General features: G+C 33.5%; 1 protein-coding gene across 1 annotated transcript in view; it reads left to right on the top strand.

Annotated features, from left to right (window-relative positions):
* The window catches only part of LOC126883031 (sodium/potassium-transporting ATPase subunit beta-2-like), a 137318-nt gene that overhangs the window by 69849 nt on the left and 48314 nt on the right, over window positions 1–19155 (top strand). Inside the window, exon 2 of the mRNA XM_050648221.1 lies at window positions 18331–18471. Within this exon, the coding sequence (XP_050504178.1) occupies window positions 18331–18471 (141 nt within the window). The remainder of the gene's footprint in view (window positions 1–18330; window positions 18472–19155) is intronic.

Here is a 19155-nt window from a genome sequence, read left to right as displayed (position 1 = left end):
GGTTAGGTGACTAGCGTCATCTGGCAATTGAAAGGTAAAGTTTTCAATCCTAATAGCAACATTAATAATATTGAAAAATATTAAAAATATTACTAAAAGATTTTTAAATTGAAACTTATTGGTCCATTTCCCTGGTTGCATATTGTAGAAGCCTTGGAGGTGTCACCAGGGAAATGGACCAATAAGTTTTCAATTTAAAAATCTTTTAGTAATATTTTTAATATTTTTCAATATTATTAATGTTGCTATTAGGATTGAAAACTTTACCTTTCAATTGCCAGATGACGCTAGTCACCTAACCCATACACGTCAGTTGTAATGTGGGGATAAGCTTTCATGGTTGGTCACTTCGAACATGGAGCAGCAGGCCTACGCCTCTCCGAGAATGACTCCAATTAGAGTCGAAAATCGCCGATTCAGAGTGCTGGACTGTGCTCCGTATTCTAAGTGAAAAATAAGATTGTTTTGCCTTCGCATTGCAACTGAATAAAAATGGTATACATTTTTATTTATTTCATATTAGTATAACTCCTATAGAGTAACTAGGTCCATTTTTCGTTGGAACTTTACCAAGCTGCAGACGGGGGTTGTGAATTGCATAGTGTAGAATTCCTCCTATTTTGTCTTCACTGCAGCATCCATCTGGCTTGAATATTGTAGAAGCCTTGGAGGTGTCACCAGGGAAACGGACCAATAAGTTTTCAATATTATCTTTTAGTAATATTTTTAATATTTTTCAATATAATTAATGACTGCGTTCACCAGATGCAAACACGTTCACAATAGTTTGCGTTTTGATTCTTAAACTTGTTGACAGTGAGCTGAACGGTTTATTGTTTAGGTTCAAATTTGGCATTTTGCTTGTTTGGTTTGAACGTAACCTACAATAATTTTATCAATAAATAAGTTTTTGAAATTATTATTTTTATTAAGAGAAAGAAGAAAATGGATTTAATAGATTCTAACGTAGCTGAATGTCTTCAGTCGCCGTTATTTTATATACAGGGTGTCCCAAAAGTAGTGGAACGGTCGAATATTTCGCGAACTAAACATCGGATCGAAAAACTGAAAAATACGTGTTCAATCATTTTCAAAAATCTATCCAATGACATCAAACACCAACCCCCACTACACCCCCTGGAGGTGGGGTGGGGGGTAACTTTAAAATCTCAAATGGAAACCCCTAGTTTTGCTTACAGATTTGGATTCGTTACGTAAAAGTAAGCAACTTTTATTCAAGACATTTTTCGAACTGTGGATAGATGGCGCTATAATTGAGAAAAACGATTTATCCTGATACCATAGGTAAATTATAGAAACGGTCTAATATCTTGAGAAATACACTTCCAAATGAGAAACCAAAAAAAGGTTTTTAATACTTTTCGAAAACCTATCGAATAACACTAAACATGACCCTCCAACCCACCCCCTGGAGGTGGGGTGGGGGGTAACTTTAAAATCTTAAATAGCAACCCCCACTTTTATTACAGATTCGAATTCGTCATGAAAAATTAAGCAACATTTATTCGAAACATTTTTTAGAATTCTTGATAGATGGCGCTTTAATTGGAAAAATACGATTTATTAGCGCCATCTATCAGCAATTTTAAAAAATGTTTCGAATAAATGTTGCTTAATTTTTCATGACGAATTCGAATCTGCAATAAAAAGTGGGGTTGGTATTTAAGATTTTAAATTTACCCCCCACCCCGTCTCCAGGGGGTGGGTTGGAGGGTCATTTTTGGTGTTTATCGATAGGTTTTTGAAAAATATTAAAAACCTGTTTTTTGGTTTCTCATTTGGGAGTGTATTTCTCGAGATATTAGACCGTTTCTATAATTTACCTATGGTATCAGGATAAATCGTTTTTCCCGATTATAGCGCCACCTATCCACAGTTCGAAAAAATGTCTTGAATAAAAGTTGCTTACTTTTACGTAACGAATCCAAATCTGCAAGCAAAACTAGGGGTTTCCATTTGAGATTTTAAAGTTACCCACCACCCCACCTCCAGGGGGTGTAGTGGGGGTTGGTGTTTGGTGTCATTGGATAGATTTTTGAAAATGATTGAACACGTATTTTTCAGTTTTTCGATCTGATGTTTAGTTCGCGAAATATTCGACCGTTCCACTACTTTTGGGACACCCTATATATAAAACCATTATAAATATATTCTATAATATATACAATTTAAATTCCCGCCATATTTTTTCAATTGTCAACACGTTTGCAAAGTTCAACATAAATATTTTATGCTTGCAAAAATGGCTACCGCTTTCCAAACATGTTTGACGTTAGCAAGTCGTTCAGAAGCATAAAGCGCAAACTGATTGCCAACGTTTGCATCTGGTGAACGCGCCCAATGTTGCTATTAGGATTGAAAATTTTACCTTTTAAAAATTTTATATTTTCGACGTTGCCAAATTATGACGTTTCTGAGATATAAGTATAATATGCGTATTTTTAAGTACGACTATCCGTCATACTATACAATCTTCTATTACAATTTTTTATTGCCGATGTAGAATATATTCTGTTAATTTACCTGTTAGTAAAACATTTTTTTACAACCGTTAATATTAACATCAAGAGAAAACAAAATGGGCCAGTTGGTATTTGTTAAAGTTTCAAAAAGTCCTTTCTGTTTTTGTATGAGTATCGGTTTCATTTCGATAAATCAAGTAGATTTAATTGCCAGTAGGAACGTCGTGATTTATTGTCAGTATATACCTTGTGATAGTTTTTGAAAATAGGCTTAACAGCGACAAAAATCGGACTAATAAAATGGAATGGTACATTTAACAGATCGTCAAAAAATTGAAATTTTAATAGTCACTAAAAATATGTGGTAACATTTAATTCTAAAAAATTATGAAATTTGAGTACGTTTTGCTTGCGACATTATTTGTAGAATACGAACACACAAAAATATATGTGAAATATTGAATAATAAGTACGAAGACAGAACGTCTATAGTACGTGGGACTGTATCTAAAATTACTCATACATGTACGAGAACTTCCAAAAAGTGGTCACCCTGTGATTCCAGGGGAAACAAAAACTGACATTTTTTGTAAATGGTTGAAGATGCTCATAAGGCTACTAGAATAATTGCAACTGAAAATCAAATCAGTCAAACAACTGTTCCTTAATATATATAAAAAAAAAAGAAAAATGACATCCCCATAAAGCACGATTGGTACAGAAACTGAATGAAGACGATCCAGATCGCAGAATGGAGTTCTAATAATATTAAATAGACTTAACACTAATTTTTTTATATCCAAATTTTTTTTCTGATGTGGCTACTTTCCATTTAAATGGCACCGTCAATAAACAAAACTGCAGGTACTGGTTAGACGAAAATCCATATTAGATGGTGGATGCGCATACGCAGTATTGACAAAAGATCAGTGTGTGGACAGGAATTATTAATAATATCATTACTGGACTTTGCTTTTGGGTAATAATCATAACAGTTGAATAATACTCGGCATTTTTAGAATTGGAGTTAATTCCAGAATTAGACAGACTCTATCCTGATGATATCAATCCTCATCTCGTGAATAGACCAATTTGGTTTCAGCAAGATGGACCTCCGCATTATCTTCGAGGCGTTCGTGAGTTTCCCGACACTACATTTCCAAATCGTTGGATTGGAAGAAGAGAAGTTATCGAATGGCCAGCAAGATCCCCGGATTTGAAACCTCTAGATTATTTTTTATGGGATTATAGATAAATCAGAGTGTATGCATGCAAGAACTAAAAGACATAATTTCACAAGAGATAGCACTAACTTCTCCGGAAACGATAAGAAAAGTCTTGTATGAACTTTCATTCAGAATGGATTTCTATTTCTAAAGACAATATGGTCATATTAAACACCATCTTTAATTTTTTTTTATCTAGCAATACAACACTAAAAACTTTTGATTTCAATTTTGTTTTCAAAAACTTTTAATTTCAATACTCTCAATGCCTTTCTCAAGTGATTTATTTTACTATGTGTCTGCATTGTGAAGTCTATAACCCAGTGGCGAAGCGTGACTTTTTCTAAAGTGTTACCAAAACTAGATGTAAAAAAATCTTATTGAAAAATAGTTATTTATGAAACAATTCGTGAAGTATGCTTTTTGCGAACGCACGCGATATTTAGAGCACGAGCGACAACGAAGCGAGTGCTATACATCGCGTAAGTTCGCAAAAAGCATACTTCACGAATTGTTTCATACAATATTTTATCTACGATAAACAAATAAAAAAACTGTAACTCTTCGGCACTGGAATTCATTTCTATTCTACAATTTTTAGAACTTTGACATTTAAAAATCCTAACTACTTTCAAACCACAAAACTGTCAAAAATTTTGTTGTAAGTTAGGGTGACCAGATCATAAACTTGAAAAAACGGGACACATCCAAGGAGCAGTAGCGTAGAATTTTTCTCTGGGGAGGAGGGTTGGCTTATTTTTTGTATTGTTTGTGAAAGACAAGTTACATTTTCCTACTTTTTTTTTATATATTTTTCATATGCCCTGGGGGAAAGGGGGTTTAACCCCCAAGTCCCCTCTCCGGGTACGCCACTGGCAAGGAGAGTTTGGGGCGATATCCAAACAGTCAGGATGAAACATGATCTTTTAGCTAATTTGGGATCTACAAATCCTTTTCAATTTACCTTTGAATATGTAATTTACGTACGATCAAGACTGCGAAACAAACTAAAAAAACTCGGCCAGAATATCATGGATCAACAATCCGTCAGAGCAAAACAGTTGTTAACTGAACAGCAAATAAAGTAATTTTACAAAAAAGTCAGAGCAACAAAAAATAAGCCCAGCATTACATCAAGCAAAACAAGAGGACTAAAAAACCAAAAAGGAGAAACCGTATTTGAAGAGAAACAGATCAGCAAAATATGGGAAGTATATTACGAAAAAATGCTATTCACTATGAAGAAGGAAACACACTACGATGAAGAAATAAAACCGCAAAAGGTAACGACGGAGTCGAAATTTTCACAGCATAAGAAGTACAAAAACACATATTAAAGCCCTAGGAAACGGAAAAGCAGCAGGAGAAGATGAAAAAGCAGTGGAATTAATAAAATACGGACGAAGAGAATTACATAAAGAAATAAACCAACTAATACAACAAATTATGGACAAAACTGACTACCAGACGATTGGAACACAGGTATTATAGTATCTATAATATACGAAAAAAAAATGAGATCGGGAGGAGTGCGAGAATTAAAGAGCAATAACTTGATTAAACACCACATATACCATTCTAGCAAACATACTAAACATGATACTTAAATAATGCGCTAAACGAATATTAGGAGAATACCAGAATGGATTCAGACCAAGGAGGTCGATGATTGATTTCACACATACAGTGAAACAAATAATTCAAAAATCTAGAGAATACAACAGAGAAATTCCCCGAATTTTCATAGATTTCAAAAGCGCTTTAGAATAGAGCTAGAGAATGTTGGTATCCCAGAAATATTAAGACAAATTATGCTAACAGTAAGCCTAAAGAACACCAAAGCAAGGATCAGTTTCAACGAACAACTTCTAAGGAGATAAATGTAAATAAATTAGTGAAATAAGGTGACTCTGTCTCACCGACACTATTATTTAATCTGATATTGAAAGTAATCATAAGGAGGACAAACTTGTATCCACCTTTAGCTACTTGGGAGTAACAATATGGAAAACCGGAAAAGAGAGAACAGAGGAAAGACTTCTGAAAGGCAGAAAAACATATAAAATGATTAGAAATCTGTTGAGAAACAAGACAAGTATAATATGAACCATTATAATACCTTAATAAAACCTGTTGATACATATGGGATGGAAACAACGACGATTAATAAGAAAGAGGAACATAACATTCCGAAATTTGAACGAACAATAATGAGAACAATACTAGACCACAATGTAATAAGAGAGGGAGAAATAATAATGAAAACAAATGCCGAAATTGAAGAAACAATTGAAATTGAAGAAAAAATAAGAGACAAAAAGTCAGATACATAAGATCAACCTAACGCAAACACGGGACATTTAGGCGTCCAAAGAGACTTTTTCGGGAGACCGGGACAAATCGCTAAAAAGCGGGAAAATCCCGTTTTTTCGGGACGTTTGGTCACCCTATTGTAAGCCATTGCTCATATTGTCATCACCATGACAACGCGAAAGTTAAGGATACTCGATTATATGAAAGTGTGCCAAAAAATATATTGAAAGTGTGCGAAAAAGTAGATCCCATTTAAAATACATTGTTACTTCACGCACACTTTAAACCCTTCACGCACTGCTATCTATAATGACAGTTTTCACAAACTAAAAACTTATACATAATATGACATAAAGTAGATAAAAATTATTTTGAACCTCCCAAATATAAGTTTTTGTTTTCAATCCTGTGGGATAAAATTAAACAAATCACTATACCAAAATTATATGCATGTAATTATGTATACATATATTATATGCATGTATTCTTGTTCTCATGATCATTTTTCAGTGCGTCATTAATTATGACGTCACATACTGTATTGGGTGTGTCGAGACTTATTTCATGTAATTATTGACGAATCTGACAGATGCCAGAATCGTACTTCGCCATAGGTGAAAAGCTTGTGGAATTAAACTAATTAGTAATTTAGTGGATTTGATTTTTACACAATATGTTAACATGTAGGTATTTTTTATAAAGGGGAATAAAATTAAAAAGTAAACAATGTTGTTAATTAAATTTATAAATATGGAAACATTAAAAAATGACACAAAACTATCCATAAACTGTGTTATTATCTTCTTCTCTAGGTGCTGTCTCCGCTTCAAAAGTTGGCAATCATCAGAGAGATCTTTATTTCTGAAACCGCGGCTCTAAATAATTCATTGTTATTACATCCAAACCAGTTCCTAAGGTTCTTCAGCCATGAGTTACGTCTCCTTACTATGGATCTTTTTTTTGCATAATGACCTGGAGTATTAGATATACATCTCTCATTACATGTCCCATATATCTCAGTTTTCTTCTTATTTGTTAGTTCTTCTCGTTCCCTATGCGTAAGTCTCATTACCTCCACGTTGGCTATTCTATCTACTCATGAGATTTTTAGCACTCTTCGGTACATCTCGAATGTCTAGTCTCCTCACGCCAATGACTAACTTTTAACTAAACCAAAACACAAAATAATGCACAAAAACGTTGTGAAACACAAGGGAAGTCGAATTCGAATTTCAAAATGACAGGTACACAAAATACTGACCTGAATAATAACCGTCACTTGACTCTTTGACACTTCTAAAAAATGGCCAAAATGGACGAAGTTTTCGTCAAATGTTCGTAATACGAGTATTTGATTGGCTAGAAAAAACGCGCATTCTAAATATCAACGAATCAAACGTAGGTTAGGAATAGACATCTTATGTATATAACCATTGTAATGCTGCATTATTTTTGTGTTTAATCACGGAGCTACCGCTTTTTCCGTCTCATCTAACTTAATGCATTAGAGAGAAATCGAAAAACTGTGACGCACTGAAAAATGATCATGAGAACAAGAATAATAGGTATAACAATAAATAATAAACAAACTAAACAGATTATTCTACAATAAAATTAACATCAAAAGTAAACAAGTAGGAAACAGAACATATTTTGAAAACTAGTGTTTATATTTTAAATCTTCTATTTTCAATAATTTCATTTTTTTCTTCAAAATTATATATTAAAAAAATATACAAGGATAATGACTTTTCAAGTAGTTGATCGATTACGCAGCAACATTCTTCCATGTTCAAATACACGAATAGCTACTAAACTAACGTTACCACATTGTAAAATGGTTACAGTACTGATATACACAGCGTGCCGGCGCCGTCTCTGGAGCCGTCATTCCTTCAAAATTTTCAGTCCCGAGCGATAGCGAGAATCATCTTTCGTTACCAGAACTAGAAGTGGTAACGGAGTATAATAAAGTGCAACGGATTCAAATGTATTCACATGTAATCTCGCCAATATTTTCGTGCGTCTAGTTGGCTATTTACTGAATTGGGTAGGTACTACGTATTAACAAATATTTCTGTTGGTAAAAAATATAAATGGAATTATTTCATAGTAGGTAGACATAAAATATTTATTTGCAAGATTTTTAACTGTTACCAATGGTAACAGTGGTTACATGGACGCTTCGCCAGTGCTATAACCGTTCTATAACTGAATAGGTTGAGGAGTGGGGAACTGTTTGTCTTAAGCTGAATTCTAATGAAGATAGCTTACGGCATTTATTTTGAATATATGAAGAATTTGAAACTGTTCATTAAAAGAATGATTATGATCTAGAAGGTAAAGTGCGTATGTAGAATCTGTTTTTCTATTGTTGAAAGCCCTTTTATGTTCTGCTCTCCGTTTGTCAAAGGTTCTGCCAGTTTGACCACTGTAAGTTTTTGGACAATCACCACATGCCAGTTTGTAAACACCACTCTGTAATTGCTTTCTCTTTCGGCTCTTATTGTTCTTAATGTATTTGCTTAAGTGGTTGCTAGGTCTGACAGCTGGTGTTATGCCTTTCCTTTTTTATATATTTAGCTATTTTGGTTGATATGCCTGTATATGTGATTGAGCAGAAGGTACTGGGTTTTTTATGTGGTGGTGGATAGACTAATTTTAAGGTTTTCCTCAATCACATATACAGAAAAGATATCAACAAAAATAGCCAAATACATAAACAAGAAAGCAGTATACATAAACAACAGTACAGTGGAACCTCGATAACCCGGATTAATCGGGACCGCAGCCGATCCGCGTTATTGAAAATCCGGGTTAGCCGGAGAATATGGCAAAAATTAATAAAATACGGTATACTTACAGATAAACTCCGTTATAATTGAAATAACATGAAATATATATGCACAGTACACATCTAAATTACTAAAATCACGTAAACACAAAACTAAGCAAACGGAAGCGAACAATACAAGATTGTACTACACAGAATACAGTCACAATCGGAACGATGTTATGTTATTTTAGAACAGTGAAGACTAAGACCATTGTTTAAAAACGAATTTTTTAAATAGTCTTTTAGTCTTTTTTAAACAATGCTAAGACAGTTTGATTGAAATAAATAAAGGAATACTACTACAGGTGGTTTCCGATAATTCAATACAATGAACCTCGCTCTGCCATGCCGCCGTGTGCCATGAGTGATTTTTATTATCGTATAGTTCAAATTACACAAATACACATTATCTCTCAAATATTATATTACATACATACATTTTTATTTTGAATTGTTGAAATGTTTGTCTGATGAAATCGGTGAGGGTTAGCCGGACTTCCGGGGTATCGGGGGCCGACTTATCGGGGTTCCACTGTACAGCAAATACATAAACAACAAGAAAATCGCCAAAAATGTTAGTTACAACGTTATTCTATGCAGGGGTCGACATGTGAGTCAAATACAAGATTTGCTCCTTAAAAAAAACGGACTAATGTTTTGATTCGAGTGCCGGATGTTGATAGAGGTTGATTACTCCAAGAAATGTGTTAGCCATTGTTTCTGAAATTAATAATGATGGCATGTACAAACTCAGTACTGAAAATGGACCACTGAATAGATTATTTAAAAGAAATGAACTCTTTCAAACCGATTAGCAATTCATGTTTGAATCAAATGATATTAGTAGTAACAAAATACGCGTGCGAACTGTAGCAAATATGTCATCCAAAGGTTCTGGTCAAGGTTTTCTCAGATGCAACTGTAAAAGCTTTTGTGGCGACAAAATGTTCCTGTAAACAAAGGAACAAACAAACAAATTCAAAGTGTCATGGATCGCTGACATGCAAAAATAAATGAAGAAATTTTATTCTAAAAATTTTTGTGTTTAAAACGTATTTTCATCTGCATTTTTTAAATTAAAATTAGAAGTTTCGTTATGTGAGTATTTGAATTTTTATTTACATCATTTAGCATCATTTATATCTTTTATAGCCATAATTGTTATTAACGTATTTTTATTTACATTTTTTAAATAAAATTAGAAGTTTCGCTTTGCGGGTATTTGTATTGCTCATAACGCGAAAAATCGTCGTGTGTGTCCGACGGTCTTCGGATTTTATCCACAACGCGTTCTGTGCACGTCAAAAACACCCAAAATGTGATGTGAGAAATAAACGAAATTCACAACGCGTTGTGGGTATAAATTTCGGTCTATGATTGAATTCGGTTATTGAGTACAACATAATATACATAAATTATTATGTTATTGAGATTGAAACTAAATAAGCATGAGTGTTTTCCATATTTCCACTACAGCATTAAAATGTAGGTACAAATCAAGTTGTGTTACAAATAAAAATCGTCGAATCAACACCTTTAAAAATATTAAATTCTAATCTAGATCAACCAGCTGTTTCATTTCTTATGGAAATCCATTTACCCCCATTTTTAGTGGCGAGTGGTGATGTTCGGGGAGTCGGGCGTTAGTATTGATCGATCTACTCCCTCTCTCGTCTTTCCATTTCCACATTTATCCAAAGGCAAAGTTGAACTGACCTAGTTACGCTTTCTACTGATATGGAAACGGATGAATGTACTGTTACTCTGTATTGCTTAGCTGCGCTGCGTTTGTTTCCATGATTCGGAGATATTGCCAAGTGCAAATAACGATGGGTTTTTATTGGATCTACGCGCAAACATTTTAGGATCTCGGTAAAGGTATTAGTCCCAGAAAAACTGCTTGCTCAGTTGATGTTGAGAGAATCAGATAAGAATTTTTCTTTTGTTAACGTCTGATCTTTTTATTATATTGGTATATTATCTTTGATTAAAAACAAAAATATCCAGTAGATACCTACAGTAAAACCGTTACGATAATAATGAGCAAAACACTGTTAGACCAGGGCTGATCTGTGAAAAAACATCAATTTTTGGATGTGAGAGGTGGCATTCGGATTTTTGCAGATAAAGTTAGGGGACAACTTCAATAATAATAATTGACTTATGCTCCTTCTCAAATATGCCCGGAACATTAATAAAAAAATTAAAATATTTAAAAATTTCAAAAAACATCGATTTTTTCTACTTTCTTTGCTTATAACTTTAAAACGATTCGTTTTGGAACAAAGTCGTACAGAAATAAAATAAAGATAATTGAATTTTGTATGATAAACGAGTGGTTAAAAATGTCTTACAGTATTACCCTTTCGGCAATATAGCAATAAATACAAAATAAGTGGGCAAAATAAGCCTGTTGTTATTCAATGATTTCTAACCACTTTGGTGGCACTTAGAACCTTAGTAATTCGCTTAAAAAATTCTTATAACATACTTAAACCAACTACCAAATTTCATTAAAATCGACCTAATGGATTTTGCATAATAAATTTGCAATCTAAATTTTTTTTAAAAAGTTCAAGTTTTTTAAAACTTTCTGAACAAAAAGTAGACCATTTAGAAATTGGCTAATTTTTTTACATATAAAGGCGTTCTACCTATCTAATACACTTTACATAATTAAAATCGGACTATTTAAGCGGCCTCAGCAATGTTTTAAAATTAGAAACAATTTTTTGGCTTATAAACAAATATCTTTGTTTAACAATACAGAAATAAATGAATTCTTAACAGTGCAAATAATCAAAACCGGTATAATTTGACTTAATCTTTCAAATGCTTAAGCAGAATTGCTATTTTATTTTTTATTCAAAAATTATTCGGGTTCAAAAATTGCAATTTTTAGACTTTTTGAAAGTTTAACCGCGTACTATGCATCCTACGAAAAAACTTGTAAGAACATTTTTTGCTTAGAATTACCCAAGGAACGCAAAAAAAATGTTTTATTTTGCGAAAAATCGCTGTTATGTAATTCCTTAAGTTCTTTGTTTATAACAATCTTATCGACATCCGGATCAACGGTTCGTGTCTTACGGGTCAAAATACATAAAAGTACATCTAAATAAAGGAGGCCGTTGCACCCCCCTCCTCCCCGGCGACAGGACTAATTTGTTTATAAGCCAAAACATTGTTTATAATTTTAAAACATTGCTGAGGCTGCTTAAATAATCCTATTTTAATTCTGTAAGGTATATTAGATAGGTAGAGCGCCTGTTTATATGTAAAAAAGTTAGCAAACTATAGTCTATTTTTTGTTCAGAAAGTTTTTAAAAAATTTGAACTTTTTAAAAAAAAATTAGATTGCAAAATTATTATGCAAAATCTATTATTAAATTTGGTGGACGGTTTAACTATATTATAAGATTTTTTTATGCGAATTACGAAGGTTCTAAGTGCAATCAAAGTGGTTGAAAAACATTGAACAAAATCATGCTTATTTTGCCCCTTATTTTGTATTTATTGCTATTTTGCAGAAGGGGTAATAATTTAAGACATTTTTAACCAGTCAGATATCATACAAAATTTAATTATCTTTATTTTATTTCCACACGACTTTGTTTCAAAATGAATCGTTCTAAAGTTATAAGCACAGAAAGTAGAAAAAATTCGATGTTTTTCGAAATTTTAGTTATTTTATTAATGTTCCGGGCATATTTGAGAAGGAGCATAAGTCAGTTATAAAATTATTGAAGTTGTCACCTAATTTTATCTGCAAAAATCCGAATGCCACCTCTCACATCCACCTCAAAACAGATCCGCTCTGGTCTAGGTCTAAAGTTGAGAAATGTGGAAAAATATTTTAGAAAAATCTACATTACTCAAAAAACAAATCTATTTTTTTAACCCTACAAAGTAGTAGTATCTTTCTTTTAATTTTCCGGTATTTTGATTGTTTGAATCAGTTTTGTTTTTTCCAAGATAAAAATAGATCGAAAGTCTACCTTCAAGTTTATATTTCTGTCTTTGATATGTTTTCATATCTTTTAAAATTCTCTTACATTCTAGTATTCTTTTCTCTGTCTTAGTTACAAGCTGAATTTTGCTTAGAATGTCAATCTTAAAACCCAAAAAAAAAACAAAATGTTTCCCACTGTCACCCCTCAACTTTCCTCTAAAACCTCTTCTCCTAGGGTGGAAAAACGAAAAACATCGATTTACCAAGAATCTGTATGCCGTATGGCTAAGATAATTTTGAACAGTTCTCTCAGAAATAACGCTTAAAACGACCGGCGATTTTGAATGTCGGTTACGTGCGCGAAATCAATTATTTAAATAAAATTTGTATCAACCCGACGGGATGGTAAAAATTCGATATGATCAGGGTGCCCTACTGACAAAAATTAAAATGTGTTTTAAAGGTGGAAAGTGCAGCTTTCGTATGCAATTTTTGTATTTTGCTGCAAATGAAGTCCGTTTTGCCATTTTTACGATTGTTATGACTTATTATATAAAAACTTATTTATTGACCTTATATTGTTTAACTTATAGAAAAACTTTTTGAATAGTTTGTCCACTTTGTAAGAATTTTGTATACATAAATGGATTTTGCAACTGGTAAGATAGAGAGAAGATAGAGGATAAAAGGAAATGGGAGAAAAAGGAAAGACAGAGGGTAAAAGTGGACTAGAGCGTAAAAAGATATCATGGCTGCGTAATATTCGCCAATGGACAGGACTCCACAGTTTTGAAATGGTTCGCAATATTGGTAAAAACAGAATAATTAATGCTGACTATCTAACATCTCACATGACAAGACAATATACGGTACACGCCTACGCAGAAATGCACGGCACCTTACCAAACCTTACCTTCTAATACCAAACAAACTATATACATTTAAAATACAATTGCGGGATGAACCATTTAATTTTTTTTTATTTAAAATTAATGTGCTCGGCTACTAAGGCCACTTGCACAAGAACGGTTACAAAAATATTACAATAAATAATAGTTATGTTACACAATGCAAAAAAATATGGTACAATGAAAATTATATTTTATAATACAACTGAATGTCTTTTAGAAATTTTATGGCGCAGTTGATTTGATACGCATTACTTAGTATGTCTCATAAATTGTCTTTGAGGTGAAAAAATAGTCTTCTGGCAGAATATTGGAGGCATTCGGTGAGGATATGATTCACTGTCAGTTGTAATTGACAGCTTTCACAATTAGGTCGGTTGCTGGATGACATCAGGTAACCATGTGTTAATTTTGTATGCCCGATACGGAGTCGTCTTGCCACGACAAGATCTCTTTTAGACAAACTTGTAGGTCCAAAAATAGGAGGACTATCTATTAGCGGTTGAATTTGATGTAAAGCTGAACAGTTGGTGTCCCAGTGTTGTTGCCATCGGACTCTTGTTCTTCTTTTAATGTAAGCTTTTAAATCCTTGCTAATTTGGATGTTAACGGCGGTAACAGATGATGTTGGTATCCAAGGGTATACAGAGAAGAGAAACAAATCTTCAATTGATCCTTCGAAGGGGTATCTCCCGAAAACAAGTATTAATAACCCGGCGACATCATCTGTACTTTCGTCAAGTTGTAATGCAAGCATATTACTGTCTTTCAATATACAAATTAATTCATCTTCAATGTGGTCTGAAATCGTATGAATTCGATTAGATAATAATATGATGTAATTGGAACACTGAACTTTTGAAACTTTTTTTTTGCGTATCTTCTCCGGATACGCAACTGACAATGTCTACAATATATGGTTTGAATACATTCTCTGCAATTGTGTGTGGTTTCCCAGCACGAGCAATTCTGTAACTTAGAAGGAATGATGCTTGTATTAAGTTTTCATTATCTCTTTTAACATATCTCTGTAAATCAGCCATACCGGTTTTATGCACTTCTTTGTGTCTTTCAAAACGGCTTACACTTTTGTCTTAAAAATTGCGGATGGTTGGTATCAAGATGCCGTTTAAGCTTTGCAGATACAAGAGAACTATTGCACATTCTAAGCAATTCACACATGAATAAATCCAAAGGACGAGTAGGATTCATCATATTTTCTCTTTTTTTTTAAATAGTTCTCTCCTTATGCCTCCACTACACATCGGCAGATGCGCCTGCGGATGTATGTATATCACGTCGTCGGCAGACGCATCTGCAGCACATCCGATACTTGTCGGTTTCTCCAGCACAGATCAAAGGATTTCAATGCCAAGACTGAACGACCCTTCAGATGTGTAGTCAGCGTGTTATGATACATCCGCGGACGCGTCTGCCGATGTGTAGAGGAGGCATATGATTCAGCCTTTTTGTTGGTCGGTGTACTTTGTCGGACTCAAGATGTTTGCCGCGCACCATACTGGGGTTTGCGAAACGTCGTATTTAGGTGCAGTTTTGAGTCTTTTCTATGAATGTTTTATTTAACTATCAGACGGAAGCGGAACCCCTGCGCACCTTCTACGGAACCCCAGGGCACAACGGCACAACATAGAAAACTCAACAGCAGTGACACACTAGAAGGCGGGAAAAGTTCGCGCACTATTACTGCGCAGATCGTCGGCCATTATTCGCGTAATACCAGACAGTCTAGAAAATCGACAGTGTTGCCGATTTGTACATAATTATCAGATTTACTTAACTTTTATGACATTCTGAAAATAAATATTTTTTAACATAATTTTATACGTATGTCTGTGGGAATTATGTCAATAATTGGGGCATAACACAAAATATTGACGATGAATGGCGATTGTATTGTTAATCTTTTGCAGAACTTCCAAAAAATATTTAAAAAGAATCTCTTACGGGTAATAAAGTTAGTGCAATAACTGATAATGCAGAATGCAGCAATGAAGAAATAAAAAAAAATCACGTTTTCTTAGATATCGTTTTCGTCGACGTTTAAATGCGATTTGTGAGCAAATATTAAATTAGTGTTAGCAAAAGTGAAGGAGTAAAAGAATGTTACTCCTTTCAAACAGACAAAAAATGTTAAATTATTTTAATCACATAAAGTCTTCAATTTCACAAGATGAGGATGAGGAAATTTTATTTGAAAGCGTCCCAGATGTAGTTTTATTATAGTATAATATATGATTTTGTTATATATAATTTTATATATAATAATATTATATATAATTTTGTTAAAAGTATTTTTGAATTAACAAGTTAAGTTGAATAAAATAACTTTTTTCTTAATGTATTTTTTTGCACGATTGATCATTTTTGACTGTTTACCGTGACAGATTTTACGTCAGTAGGTGACATTTACTAGCAACTCGACGGTAAGTAATCCAACTCGACGGTAAGTACTCCAACTCGACGGTAAGTAATTCACTTACCATCGAGTTAAAAAATCTCTTAATTTTAATTTATTTTTTGAAAGAATAAAGAAAACTAACGAATTATTTATTAATATTGAAACTTATGGTACAATTTGTTAAATTATTTAATGAAATCCCACTTGTTTGGGCTGTGATTTCACTTCTAACAGAAACTCCTGCAGAATCGCATACATTAGTAGTATTACTAGTATTGCACAATATTTTTTCGGCAAAATCTATTTTATTTTGAAGAGAATCTGCTACATAGCTTTCTGCCACTGTCGATGAACGCCAACCTCCATGACGCTTTAATCCGAGGACATCAACACCTTTATTAGCCAAAAGCGTTGCTGATGTCCTCCTGAACGAATGGCCAGTATAGTTCTCGGGATTAGGCAAATTTAAGAATTTGGCAATTTGAGAAGGCCAGCCCCCGATTGTCCCTTTCCCTATTACTTGAGCACAACATTTTCCTTTGGCGTATCTTAAGAACAAATGATTTGATTTTACTTGTAATGGACGAAGTTTTATATACTTTTGCAGAATTTCTAAATATGGAATTTTATCGTCTGGTTTATTAACGACTGTAAAATTACGCTGGATGTTCGTTTTTGTATTGGGTACTTTTACAATCATTAAACCATCGATTTGTTGGATGTCATTCATAGTAATATTATATAATTCTTCTCTTCTACAGGCACCAGATATTCCCAATATCATTGCGACCTACAAATTATGAAAAAATCTTCATTAGAGTATTTCTTTTACCTAAACTAGCTTATATTACCTTGTGAACTAGAAATTCTTCATCCGGTGCTTCCATCAGAAATTTTTCAAATTGCTCCCGTGTAAAAATGCTCGCTTTCTTAGGCCTATAGCCAACATTTTTCCTCTTCAAATACGCGATCAAAGTTGAAAACTTGGAAATATCAATGCCATCATAAAGAAAAACGGTGAATTTAATCATTGAATATTCTGCCCAGAGGCTTCCAGGAGCTTTCAACTGCATATATCTTTGAACGAAATATGCCAATAGAGTCTTTTCTTCGATTCTTAAATTCTTGCCTTCGCACCATTTTTTAAAACTTTGGTAGGTATTTTGATAACGGATTTTGGATTTTTCGGGAATAATTGCGGAACACCCTTCTTCCCAAGCCCGTTCAATTTCTTCAAATTCACTTTCGCTCATATTTTAATTTATAATAATCAAAATTGTACTTGAAATTATTGACAACTAAATAAAAACTCAATTCTCCATTGTTGTTGTGCACTCTAGTTACTACCTAACAACCAAAGTATCTATCTTGATAAAATGAATGAAACTAGTCAATATGACGAAAATGTTTAATTTTATAATTTATAATGGTATCAATCGTGCAAAAAACGTTATAAGCATGTCGAACGTTAAGGGTAACCGATCTCAGACAATAATTGGAGTCGTCGCTCCGCTCCTCCTCCAAACAATTATCTTCGATCTTTATAAAACCCTTACCGTTCTCCATACTTAATATACTATTATTACCCTTAGAAACTACCAAGATCAAAAATTTTAACATAATTTTTGGCAAAATCTGATCACTTTAGCAGTGGCTTAATATAATTTCATATAGTGACATCGGCAACACTGATGAACGAACACATCACATCACCACTGAGATGTACTACTCGATCAATGTCGGCTCCGTACTTTTTAACTTCAAAGGCGGCATCGTAGTGTGTCCTTGCTGGTTTCGTTTATTATGCTGTGCCCAGGATTCCGCAGACCACCATTTAAGAACCGCTGCTTTAGACATTGTGTATGGTCTAGTATTTTTTAGGAAATCGAAATCATAATGCACGAAAGCAACTTCAGGCTGATTCAATGAGGAGACTGAAAATATAAATCCTGGATTTATATTTTCAGTCTAATTCGGGTCTGAAAACAGAAATCTTGGATAGGAGACCAAAGAAAACAAATAAATTGTTTTATTCAAAAATGTAATACTCTTATTGTTAGAGTGTGTATTTATACCGAACAAGTGTTAGAAGTAAAATAATTCACTTTATGTCACATTCTTGATTTACTTTTTCACAAAACCAATATATATATTTTAATAATCACGACCACTAATTTTTTGTTTTTGTTTCAGGAAAAATTTTATTATTCTACCTAATATTCTATGCCGTTTTAATAGGATTTTTTGCTGCTATGTTAGCAGTATTCTACCAAACATTAGATTCCAAAAAACCCAAATGGGAATTAGACAATGGTTTAATTGGAAATAATCCAGGTAAGTCAAATAATCAAGGTAGTAGTGTAGCATTTTTTACTGCCCAATATTTTTTTTTATTTACCATGTACCTACTTAATATCTTTACAAAATTTCGAGTACCCCGATATATTTCCCATACAGTTCGCATCAATAATTCGAAAGTACATACACTTAAACTGCAATTTTTATCTGAAAAACAAGCAATTGAAGTTCGTAAGCCTTATGTCGGCACCACACTTCATTTTGTTTTATTTGATATGCGGCTACGCTGTGTGCACCCAAATATTTGTCCTTTGAAGTGTGTCCAAAACCGACAGCTGAACGGATACGCGTATTTGCTATTCGTGCTTTTGCGTTATGCGTGCGAATATTGACGAATGAACCCTCCATCTCCACCAGTGGCGTAGCTAGCCCCACAGGGGCCCAGTATCAAAGTTTATCGTGGGGCTCTTTTCCACGACTGATATGGGATAGTGCTAAAAAATGTTCAACTAAAAGAAACAAAAACGCTTGTATTGAACAAAATATTTATAAAACATAGGTATAAAGTATACAAATATAAACTTCTTCTTAAGTTGCCTTCTCCATTACTGAAGGTTGGCTATAACTACAGCAAATTGCTCTGTATCTTGAGATGTTCTTAATATCGAATGTGTGTCTATGCCTGTCCAGTCTCTTACATTCTTCAGCCAGGAGCATTTT

Source organism: Diabrotica virgifera, chromosome 4, assembly GCF_917563875.1.
Source record: "Diabrotica virgifera virgifera chromosome 4, PGI_DIABVI_V3a".
In the NCBI taxonomy this organism is placed as follows: domain Eukaryota; kingdom Metazoa; phylum Arthropoda; class Insecta; order Coleoptera; family Chrysomelidae; genus Diabrotica; species Diabrotica virgifera.
Note: the sequence above shows the minus strand (reverse complement) of the source record. Positions and strands in the feature narration are given on the sequence as shown.